Genomic DNA, 12,221 nt, shown 5'->3' on the forward strand with positions numbered 1-12,221 from the left:
TTTTTTTTTTTTGAGTCTCACTCTGTCTCCCAGGCTGGAGTGCAGTGATGCGATCTTGGCTCATTGCAACCTGTGCCTCCCAGGTTCAAGCGATTCTCCTGCCTCAGCCTCCCGTAGCTAGGGTTGCAGGCACCTGCCACCATGACGGGCTAATTTTTGTATTTTTAGTAGAGATGGGGTTTCACCATCTTGGCCAGGCTGGTCTTGAACTCCTGACCTCGTGATCCACCTGTCTTGGCCTCCCATAATGCTAGGATTACAGGCGTGAGCCACTGTGCCTGGCCTATTTTGTGTGTGTGTGTGTGTGTGTGTGTGTGTGTGTGTGTGTGTAGTCTCACTCTGTCTCCCAAGCAACAGAATTGCAAGCACCCGCCACCACGCACAGCTAATTTTATATTTTTAGCACAGACGGGGTTTTACCATGTTGGCCAGACTGGTCTCAAACTTCTAACCTCAAGTGATCCCCCTGCCTTGACCTCCCAAAGTGCTGAGATTACAGGCATGAGCCACTGCGTCCGGACTTCCTTATCTTTTAAGGCGAGATCTGTCTACACAAAATATGTGTCAGTTGACCAAGAAATTGAATGGCCCTAATGCAGCTGTCAGCTCATCCAGTGGCCGTAACCCCTCCCAGGTCTACAACTGATGTGCAGGGTCCTTCCCCGTTCCCAGCACACCACCCACCTCATGACCCTACTCTGAGGCAATGGTTTTCTCTCATTTCTGCGGCCTGGTTTTCTGGTGCTCTAAACCAGTGCATGTGAAGAACTTTAGCAACCCGTGTTTGTGTTACTGTTCTTTCTGTCTCCTCATGACTCCTCTCAATCCCATTCCCTGGTGCTGTTTTTGGGGGCAATGCTGGCAGGGCCCACACATCACAGAACCTACCATGCTCGCCCTGGTTCCTTCCTCCTTGCCTGCCTCATTGAGGCCTATCATGACCTGGGGCTTCCCAGATTGAGGAAAATGGCATGAGCTGGAAAAGCCGCTGAGAACCATGACAATGGCACTGTGCTCATCTCAAAGGGTAAGTGTAGGGCAGAAGGGAAGGTACTGCCCATGTTTGTTTCTCTTTTTTTTTTTTTTTTTAAGGAAACAGGATCTCACTCTGTCACCCGGGCTGGAGTATAGTGGCATGCTCCCGTCTCATTTCACCCTTGACCTCCTGGGATCAAGTGATCTTCCTGCCTCAGCCTCCTGAGTAGCTGGGACTACAGATATACACCACCATGTCTGGCTAATTTTTATATTTTTTGTAGAGAGAAGGGTTTCATGATGTTGCCCAGGCTGGTCTTGAACTCCTGGGCTCCAGGGATCTGCCTGCTTGGGCCTCCCAGAGTGCTGGGATTACAGGCATGAGCCCCCACACCCAGCCTTTCATTTTTCTAACCAGCAAAGGCCTTGGGTGTCTCAGTCAAGGTACAAGTGTAAAGGGAGTGCAAAGTTCCTTCTTACCCTCCAAAATGGTCAGGCTCTCTTTGACAAAATGAAACTGACATACTCCCTGAGGACAGTGATCTCTATAGAGGCTTACAGCCCATTTCATCTGCATTTTAATTTGTATCCATTCTTCCTATTAAAGGAGAAAATTATTCTGATACTTATTAAAACAGTAAGGAAGGCCTGTTTTAGGACTATGACAATAGTAGAGAAAGATCAAACTCAACTCCTCAGAGAACAAGTTGGGATTTATAGCCAAGGAGAAGGAGTAGGAGTTGGGGGTAGATGGAAAATTACTAAGAGGAGACATCAAGCATAGAGAATTCTTGCTGAGGGCAGGCCAGGGTGATCAGATAGCAGGGGCGAAAGAAGGGATTCATTCTAAATTGACTTAGCAGGATTCTTGTTAAAACTAGGCTAGGCACAGTGGCTCACACCTGTAATACCAGCACTTTGGGAAGCCAAGGCAGGCAGATCACGAAGTCAGGAGTTCAAGACCAGCCTGGCCAACATGGGGAAACCCTGTCTCTACTAAAAAAATAAAATAAAAAAATCAGCTGGGCGTGGCAGCACGTGCCTGTGATCTGATCCACTAAGGAGGCTGAGGCAGGAGAATTGCCTGAACCCAGGAGGCAGAGGTTGCAGTCAGCCAAGATTGTGCCACTGCACTCCAGCCTGGGTGGCAGAGCAAGACTCCATTGGGGGAAAAAAATATAGGTTATGCAGATCTGGCAAGGATGGGGCCTAGATGGGAAGTAGGTTTAGAGGAACTTAGCTAAAGTTTGCTTAAAGAGTCTATAATCATTTTGGGAGTCTGCGGTAGGCAGATCACTTGAGGTCAGGAGTTCAAGACCAGCCTGGCCAACATGGCGAAACCCCATCTCTGCTAAAAATACCAAAAAATGGCCGGGCGCAGTGGCTCATGGCTGTAATCCCAACACTTTGGCAGGCCAGGGCGGGTTAATCACAAGGTCAAGAGACTAACGCCATCCTTATCAACATGATGAAACCCCATCTCTACTTAAAATACAAAAATTAGCTGGGTGTGGTGGCACACGCCTGTAGTTCCAGCTACTCAGGAGGCTGAGGCAGGTGAATTGCTTGAACCTAGGTGGCAGAAGTTGCAGTGAGCCAAGATCATGCCACTGCACTCCAGTCTGGCGACAGAGCGAGACTCCGTCTCAAAAAAAAAAAAAAAAAGACCACACATACACACTAGCTGGGCATGGTAGCACACGCCTGTAATCCCAGCTACTTGGGAGGCTGAGGCAGGAGAATCACTTGAACCTGGGGGGTGGAGGTTGCAGTGAGCCGAGATCGTGCCACCACTGTACTCCAGCCTGGTGACAGACTCTGTCTCAAAAAAAAAAAAAAAAAACAAAAAACAGCTGGGCATGGTGATGCATGCCTGTAATCCCAGCTACTCAGAAGGCTGAGGCAGGACAATCACTTGAACCTGGGAGGTGAAGGTTGCAGTGAGCCAAGATTGCACCATTGCATTCCAGCCTGGGTGACGGAGTTAAGACCCTGTCGAATGAATGAATAATTGAATGTATTACTCCCAAGTTGTAGAAGTAGCCGATTAGTCATGTTTATAGTAAAGCGACTTTTCATCTTTATAAATATTTTCGAAAAAAGCAGGGAGATGGTTTACAGAAGCTGTTGTCATAAGTTATTTGGAGCTAACAGCTAGAAATCCTGCTCTAAATACATTGCTTTAAAGTTCACATTTTTAGGTATCATTACACCCATTTGCCAGACAAGAAAACTAAAAGGTCATGTTCTTAAGGCTTCATAGCTGCAGGAAAAGGCAAAAGTGGCTCTGAAACTCAGGTCTTTGGACTCAGAATGCAGTTTTTCTTCTACCCTCTGTCATCTTTGCCTTGATATTAAGACATGACTTCTGATCAGAAGAGCATCTCAGAATTCTGTCCTCCCCCAGCAGGAGTAACTGCAATGGTTTGGCTGCTAAATATATGTATCAGCCCTGTGAACACCAGAGGGAATGTTACAACAGAGGGCAGAGAAGGCTTGCCATAGCCAGGTGCTTGTTGGCAGGTCTAGAAGCTCATGTTTTGAAAGAGGTCAACCTAAGCTAATAGTAAGTAGACATATTAATGCACTGATAGTATCTTCAGATCATGGTTTCCTACTGGAAAATGGGATGGGGGAAGCAGTAATGGTTATCTGGCAAAATTTTATAAATGATCATTTTCCAATGATAGTTTGTTTGGGGACCGGGGCTGGGGGAGAGAAGACAGTCTTGCTTTGTTGCCCAGACTGGAGTGCCATGGCCTCATCTCAGCTCACTTGAACCTCCGGTTCAAGCAATTCGCCTGCCTCAGCCTCCTGAGTAGCTGGGATTATAGGCATACGCCACCATGCCTGGCTAACTATTGTGTTTTTAGTTAGATGGGGGTTTCACCACATTGGCCAAGCTGGTCTCGAACTCCTGACCTCAAGTGATCCACCTGGCTGGGTCTCCCAGAGTGCTGGGATTACAGATATGAGCCACTGTGCCCAGCTCCAAATTATTTCAATTAGTTAGTAAGGAGCTCCTCTTTTTGGTAAAATGATGAAGCAAATATTTCTATAGTAATATTTATATACTGGGTACTTTATGATTAATGTGATTTTTTGCTTTTTTTGAGACAGAGTCTGTCTCTGTTATTCAGGCTAGAGTGCAGTGGTGCGATCATTGGCTCCCTGCAACTTCTGCCTCCCAGGTTCAAGGGATTCTCCTTCCTCAGCCTCCCAAGTGACTGGGTACAGGCATGTGCCACCACACCCAGCTAATTTTTTGTATTTTTAGTGGAGACGGGGCTTCACCATGTTGGCCAGGTTGCTCTTGAACTCCTGACCTCAGGTGATCCACCGCCCTCAGTCTCCCAAAGTGCTAGGATTACAGGCATGAGCCACTGTATCCAGCCTAATTTGATTTAATATTTATTTTTTGTACAGAGTGTTTCAACAGCAAACAGAGATTAGACATTTATAACAGAATTCTAGTTTGTCTACAGACTTACATATAATGGCAAATCATCACTTGGTTTTCCTTTTTTTTTTTTTTTTGAGATTGGAGTCTCACTGTGTCTCCCAGGCTGGAGTACAAGGACGAAATCTCAGCTCACTGCAACCTCTGCCTCCCGAGTTCCAGTGATTCTCCTGCCTCAGCCTCTCAAGTAGCTGGAATTGCATGCGTGGGCTACCACGCCCAGCTAATTTTTGTATTTTTAGTAGAAACAGTATTTTACCATGTGTGGCCCAGGCTGGTCTTGAACTCCTGAGCTCAGGTGATCTGCTTGCCTCAGCCTCCCAAAGTGCTGGGATTACAGGCATGAGCCACTGCTCCCCAGCCTTGGTTTTCTGTGTAAAACAATTTGCATTGTTCTTAGCCATGAATAAGATCCCCAAGTAATACAGAAATATTTCTATCTTAGGCTTTTACTTGAACTTGCTTTCTTTTTTCCATAGGAGGTGCTCATCTTTCAACCACATGTCACCATCCTCCTCATGCTCGTCTTGTAAGTACTTCCCTTGACATCTTGGAATGTTGGTCCCTTTGTCATACGTAGATCTGGTCAGAGCTCTGTCTTACAGAGTGTTCTGAATACAGTTTTCTAATAAGGAAAAGAAAATATTTACATGCGGGAGAAAATTGTCTTTAATAGGTGATTCGTTAAAGGAATTTTTTTTTTTTTTTTTTTTTTTGAGACAGCGTCTCTCTCTGTCACCCAGGTTGGACTGTAGTGCCTCAGTCTTGGCTCACTGCAACCTCTGCCTCCCGGGTTCAAGTGATGCTCCTGCTTCAGCCTCCCAAGTAGTTGGGATTACAGGCCTGCACCACCACACCTGGCTAATTTTTGTATTTTATAGAGACAGGGTTTCACTACGTTGGCCAGACTGGTCTCTAACTCCTGACCTCAGGCAATCCTCCTGCCTCAGGCTCCCAAAGTGCTGGGATTACAGGTGTGAGCCAGCATGCCGACTTGTTACAAGAATTTTTAAAGCCTATCTTTATGACTTTCATGCTGATGTAATTATCATTTATTTGTTGGTTAGATGTGTGTTCCCTTCTTCATTGCAATAGGGACTTGTGGCATCCTACAAAAATGCAATGCAATAAAACGTAAACCTCAAATAGAAAGGAAAAGGAAAATAAAGGGAGAAACTGTCCACATAGCCTATAAAATGTCACCTTCAAAAAAATCTGTCAGCATTCTTGTCTTTGTGTCCTATGTAGAAACCCTTTAGTTGATGCCTAAACACGGATGTGTATTTCTTGGACTCAATGCTCCCTGCAAAAATAAATGTTTCTAACAGTGTAAAAGAATGGGGGGCAGGGATTGGTGGCAGGCGCCTGAATCCCAGCTACTCAGGGGGCTGAGACAGGAGAATTGCTTGAGCCTGGGAGGTGGAGTTTGCAGTGAGCCAAGATCACACCATTGCACTCCAGCATGGGTGACAGGGAGACCCATCTCAAAAAACAAAATTAATGAAAAAATGAACTTTGATACTTGCCTCATACTGATCTGCTTCTACTCTTGCTGCTTTTTCTCTCTTCTCAACAGAGTGGTTGATTATTTAAAACACAGAGTGATGCTTTAAAACAGAAGTCAGCTCATGCCACTGTTCTGCAAAGCCCTTTAATTTATCCAAAATAATATCTGCATTCCTTTCAACTGCCTGACAGATGACACTCTGCCAGCCCTGGGATCTTATTGATCCCCCTCCTGCCACCAGTGCTCCTCTAGCTTCCTTGGCCTCCCTCAGACAGAACCAGCTGGCTGTGGGCTTGGGGGCCTTTGCAGTCCTCACATGCCATCACTAACACACGGGCAGAGTGCGCTCTCTCTCCCTTTATTCAACTCTCAGCAAAAATGTCCTTTTCATCAGGCATAGTGCCTCGTGCCTCGTGCCTCATGCCTGTAATCCCAGCACTCTGGAACGCCAAGGCAGGAGGATCACTTAAGCTAGGAGTTCTAGACCAGCTTGGGCAACATAGCAAAATCCTGTCTCTATAAAAAAGTGAAAAAAGGCTGGGTGCAGTGGCTCATGACTGTAATCCCACCATTTTGGGAGGCTGAGGTGGCAGATCACTTGAGGTCAGGAGTTTGAGACCAGAATAGGCAACGTGGTGAAACCCCATCTCTACTAAAAATACAAAAATGAGCTGGGTGTGGTGGTGTGCTCCTGTAGTCCCAGCTACTCAGAAAGCTGAGCCAGGAGAATTGCTTGAACCCAAGAGGAGGCTACAGTGAGCCAAGGTGGCACCACTGCACGGTAGCCAGGGTGACAGTGAGACTCAGTCTCAAAAAACAAAAGTAGCCAGGCATGGTGGTATGTGCCTGTAGTCCCAGCCACTTGGGAGGCTGAGGCAGGAGGATCACTTGAACCCAGGAGGTCAAGGCTGCAGGGAGCTATGATTGTGCCACTGCACTCCAGCCCAGGTGACAGAGTGACTCCTCATCTTAAAAAATCCTCCCCTTACCACTGAATACCATCCATGATAGGCACTTTCTATCTGCTTAGCCTCATTTTTTCTTGATAGCACTTATTTAATGCATGACATAATTTATCTGCCTCCACCAACACAGAGGCTCGACAAGGCTAGGAACTTGGCTCCTTGTGCTCCTTGCTGTATTCGGTTCTCCAGAACATTCTTAGCACTTTATAGATGTTTAACAATTTGTTGAATGACTGATATAAATACACTAATGTAAATCCTGAATCTCAGTAACATAATATGCAGCTTTCTTGAAGCTGTTTGAGCACAGAATTTTTGAACAGAAATGCCTGTTATCTCATAGGACATGGGGGTTTCAGAGCAATTTGGAAAACACTGCCTTAATTATTCCTTAAATGGTAAAATCAGATTTTGCCTTTTCCTTTACGTATTTTTATCTTTTAGTCCAAGACGCTGTGTCATCCCATCAGCCCATTCTCTTCAGTACTACCAAAAATCACAGCACAGGTAACGCCAGTCACATCTGAACCCAGCAGCCAGCCTCTCCCTGCGAGAACAGAGCCCACCAGTCCTGTGTCTGTCACACGTGCTGGTCAGTCTCAGATGGAAACGGCTTCAAGCCCAGAGGAAGACACCCATCCAAATAGCTTCACCTCTCATGGCCCAGTATCACTGCAGAACGCGTCTGGTCAGGTAAACATGGGAAATGCAAGTACAACTAGGTAGCTCTGTGACAGTGAAAAAGCAGTTGGTTTCCCATTTGCCTCCCTGCAGAACTGCACCTAAGAAAACCTGACAGACCAGCATGTATGCCAATCTAAAGCCAAAACTAAACAAGGCCATGGAAACAGCCTACAATTTGGGGGCACACATACGGCCCAGCATTTCATTAAATACTGAAATATTCTCATTTAACTATTTAATGATATTATTTAATGCTATTGTATTTAATGCTTCAGATGGACAAGAAGTTTTGTTCACCTGCCCTGCTTTTTCAGCAGCAACAAACTTCTAGAGAATTCCTTCTCACCACCCTGACTCTCTTTTCACCTTGTTTCCTTCCTCCCAAAAACGCAGACAACAAGGTAGCCAGACGCAGTGAGTCACACCTGTTGTCATCCCAGCATTTGGGAGGCCAAGGTGCGGGGATCACTTGAACCCAGGAGTTTGAGACCAGCCTGGGCAATGTAGTAAGACCTTGTCTCTACTAAAATTCAAAAAAAAATTATCCAGGTGTGGTGGCATGCACCTGTAGTCCCAGCTACTTGGGAGGTGCAGGTGGCGGTGGCGGTGGCGGTGGATCTCTTGAGCCTGGGAGGTCCAGGCTGCAGCAAGCTGTGATTACACCACTCTACTCTAGGCTGGGCGACAGAGCAAAACTGTCTCAAAAAAGGAAAAAAAAAAAAGACAAAGCCCCTTTGACAGTATTGACTGAAGAAAATAATCCTTCTTCACCTACCCTTTTTCCCCCCCAAACTCAAAAGAGCCCTGTTTATATGCAGCCAAACATTTCCCTGCTAAAAACATAATCCTGTTGACCCTGGATCTGCCTGCAGTGGTGATGGAAATTAGGGGTTCTGCTGAGGGGAGAAACTGACCTACAGGAGTTTAAACAAAGAGGGATTTTTTTTTTCTTAAAGAGAAATCTGAAGTATAGGGTAGCCAAAGGAATCTATGATTATTAGAAATATTAAGAGAATTTAGCAGTATTCAGCATTTAATCAAGTTTGATTGACGATGTGATTGATTTAAGCTGGGAGTGAGCTGTTCTCCAGAACTGGAACGCGTAGTTGGCGTTAATGGTGATCGTCTCAGGGCCAGGCTTCCAGTTCAAATGTGGTAGCCACTTAGCTTTGGGATAGCAGCTAGTTTGCTCAGTTTCTTTTTTCAGGAGGTTTTCTGCTTCCCCCGCCTCCTGCTATGAGGCATTTTAGGTCACTCCCTCTTGAATATGAACGCTTGTTTTCTGGGACAGAGTCTTGCTCTATTACCCAGGCTGAAGTGAAGTGGCACAGTCTTGGCTCACTGAAACCTCCACTTCCCAGGTTCAAGTGGTTCTCCTGCCTCAGCCTCCCGAGTAGCTGAGACTACAGGCATATGCCACCATGCCCAGTTAATTTCTGTATTTTTCGTAGAGAGAGGGTTTCGCCATGTTGGCCGGGCTGGTGTTGAACTCCTGACCTCAAGTGATCTACCTGTCTTGGCCTCCCAGAGCGCCGGCATTACAGGTGTGAGCCACCGTGCCCGCCTTAAATATAAACACTTGAGGGAAACGCGCACAGAGGGAAGCCTGAAAGGAAAACATACTTCTGAATAGAAAAGTTTGGTTTTAGCTTTTTGATGTCCATATTTCCCTCATCTTTGCTCACGGCCTTAAAACTTAAAGTTACTGCTATAAATCCCATTTCCAGACTCATTTGCCCTTGGAGCAACCATTGTATACCTCATTTTTCATTTTCTCTATCATGGAAAATGTATAAATTGTGTCCACTTGCAGAAAACCTTCTAAAAGTAATCACTGTTTCAGAGAGCTGTGATTCGTAGAGTTTATAATGTTATTCATGGTCAGCTTTGGTTAAAACAATCTTTCTGACTACTACAGTACACTAATTTTATGTAAGTAATTTTGGCAAAATTCTTTGTTCTCTATAGGTCATAGATGAGATAGTAGGAAATTTCAGCAGAGCTGTTCATGGTTTGCAAGCTCATAACAAACTGCAGGAAGCTTGTGAGGTACTCCAGAAACTAACAGCCTTGACCCCGAGATTTTCTAAGCCAGCTCAGGTAAGCAGAGGGTGACTGGGAGGGAAGAAGATAGGAAAGAGGGAAAAGTGAAAAACAGAAAAAGAGAATCTAAGGCTGGGTGTGGTGGCTCATGCCTATAATCCCAGCACTTTGGGAGGCCAAGGCGGGAGGATCACATGAGGCTGGGAGTTAGAGAACTGACTGGGCAACATGGCGAAACCCATCTCTACTGAAAAAGAAAAATTCAAAAATTAGCTGGGCTTGGTGGTGGGCACTTGTAATCCCAGCTATTCAGGAGGCTGAGGGACAAGAATCACTTGAACCCAGGAGGCGGAGGCAATGAGCCGTTATCACACCACTGCACTCCAGCCTGGGTGGCAGACAGAGACTCTGTCTCAAAAAAGAAAAAGAGAATCTTGAGATTGTACCCTGTGCCAAGCTTAACATTATAAAGATTGTGTTTAAATTTTAACAAGCAAATTTTTACCTTTAAATCTGGAAAGTTAAGAATTAAATTGGTCAGTAGTGACATTCTTGGATATACTGTGTTTATGTTCATTTGTTCATTAATCAGGTTACTGCCTTGCTGTGGCCTTTGTTAGAAGTGTGCCGGCATTCAGCCAGGCACGGTGGCTCATGCCTGTAATCCCAACATTTTGGGAGGCCAAAGCAGGTGGATAGCTTTAGCCCAGGAATTCAAGACCAGCCTGGGCAACATGGTGAAACCCCATCGCTATCAAAAATTCAACAATTAACTGGGCGTGGTGGCGTGCGCCTGCAGTTGCAGCTATTCGGGAGGCTGAGATGGGAGGATGGCTGGAACTTGGAAGGTGGAGGTTGCAGTATGCCAAGACTGCACCACTGCACTCCAGCCTGGGCAACAGAGCCACACCCTGTCTCAAAAAGACAAAAAAACCTCAGCATTGCTCTTTTCTTCAGCATTTCTTTTTTCAGTCTGGTGGTGTTAATTGGATATTTTGTCTACTTATCACTCAAAAATAATTGTCAGTTCGTCAGAATAATATGAAATATAAATCCTCCCTTATAGGTCATATGAAGTAATATATTCTCCTTCCCTGCCAAATTGTAACATTGTTTTTTATAAAATGCACATTTAAAATAGTCATGTGCTGGGTGTGTTGCTCATGCCTGTAATCTAAACACTTTGGGAGACCAAGACAGGGGGATCTCTTGGAGCCGGGTGTTTGAGGCCAGAGTGGGCAACACAGTGAGCCCCCACCTTTACAATTTTTAAAAATTAGGTGTGATGGTGTACACCTGTAGTCCTAGCTACTGGGGAGGCTGAGGCAGGAGGATTGCTTGAGTCCAGGAGTTTGAGACTGCAGTGAGTCGTGATTGTTCCACCGCACTCCAGCCTGGGCAACAGAGCAAGACCCCATCTCTTAAAAGTAAAATTTTCAAAAGCAATCATAAACAGTTCAGGGATGTATGTTTGCTTTCTGATACTCCCAGGTTCATCTCATCAATTCCCTTATTTACCTGAGTGAACAGTTCCTGAGGATCCCGTTTCAGAACAATAGCAGTCTGGGCTTCAAAGTTCCTGCGAATATCTGCCTCTTTCATTATTTCAACAATGTCACCAAAGCTGGAGAAGGAAGTTGGCAGGGGTCCAAGCGTGACCCTGAGCAGGTAGGTACCAGGTATGCAGGTAGCCAAATCTGCTTAGAAGCATTTTAATCTTGGCAGGTCCAGGTATCACAGCCTCTCCCCAGACCTTTCAAGAGAACCTTGCAGAAGTATGTGCTGCAGAAGAAACCACCTGCCGAGCCTTCTCTGGGGTCTCCCTCCCCATCCCACCAGTTAGCCAAGACTCCCTAGTGCTACAATCAAGCGAAAAGGAGTTAGGGGCTGGGACTCGGTGGCTCACGCCTGTAATCCCAGCACTTTGGGAGGCCAAGGAAGGTAGATCACCTGAGGTCAGGAGTTCGAGACCAGCCTGGCCAACATGGCAAAACCACATCTCTACTAAAAAAACAAATTAGCCAGCCATGGTGGCAGGTGCCTGTAATCCCAGCTACTCAGGAGGCTGAGGCAGGAGAATCAGTTGAACACAGGAAGCAGAGGTTGCAGCGAACTGAGATCATGCCACTGCATTCCAGCCCAGGCAACAGAGTGAGATGTCATTGGGGGGAAAAATGACTTAGGAAAGTGTTGGCATACAGCAAACACTGAATAACTTACGTTTGCTATTCACGTGAAAAGATGTTCCACATCATTGGTCATTAGGGAAATGCAAATCAAAGCCAAAGTGAGATACTACTTCACACTCAAAAAGACAGAAAATAACAAGTACTTGCAAGGATGCTGAGAACTTGCAACCCCATCCATTGTTGGATTGTAAAATGATGCAGCCACTTTGGAAAACAGTTTGGCAGTTGCTTAAAATGTAAAAAATAGGCCGAGCGCAGTGGCTCATGTCTGTAATCCCAGCACTTTGGGAGGCCAAGGTGGATGGATCACAAGGTCAGGAGTTCGAGACCAGCCAGCCAATATGGTGAAATCCTATCTCTACTAAAAATACAAAAAAAAAAAAAAAAAAAAAAAAAAA

General features: G+C 45.6%; 1 protein-coding gene across 1 annotated transcript in view; it reads left to right on the forward strand.

The window, feature by feature from the left end:
- The window catches only part of PKD1L3 (polycystin 1 like 3, transient receptor potential channel interacting), an 85,813-nt gene that overhangs the window by 8,093 nt on the left and 65,499 nt on the right, over positions 1-12,221 (forward strand). The window contains 4 exon segments of the mRNA XM_032284380.1: positions 4,915-4,964; positions 7,352-7,600; positions 9,560-9,691; positions 11,126-11,302. Of these exon segments, the coding sequence (XP_032140271.1) occupies positions 4,915-4,964; positions 7,352-7,600; positions 9,560-9,691; positions 11,126-11,302 (608 nt within the window).

This window comes from Sapajus apella, unplaced genomic scaffold, assembly GCF_009761245.1.
Source record: "Sapajus apella isolate SASKATOON/1434 unplaced genomic scaffold, GSC_monkey_1.0 scaffold15, whole genome shotgun sequence".
NCBI classification, from domain to species: domain Eukaryota; kingdom Metazoa; phylum Chordata; class Mammalia; order Primates; family Cebidae; genus Sapajus; species Sapajus apella.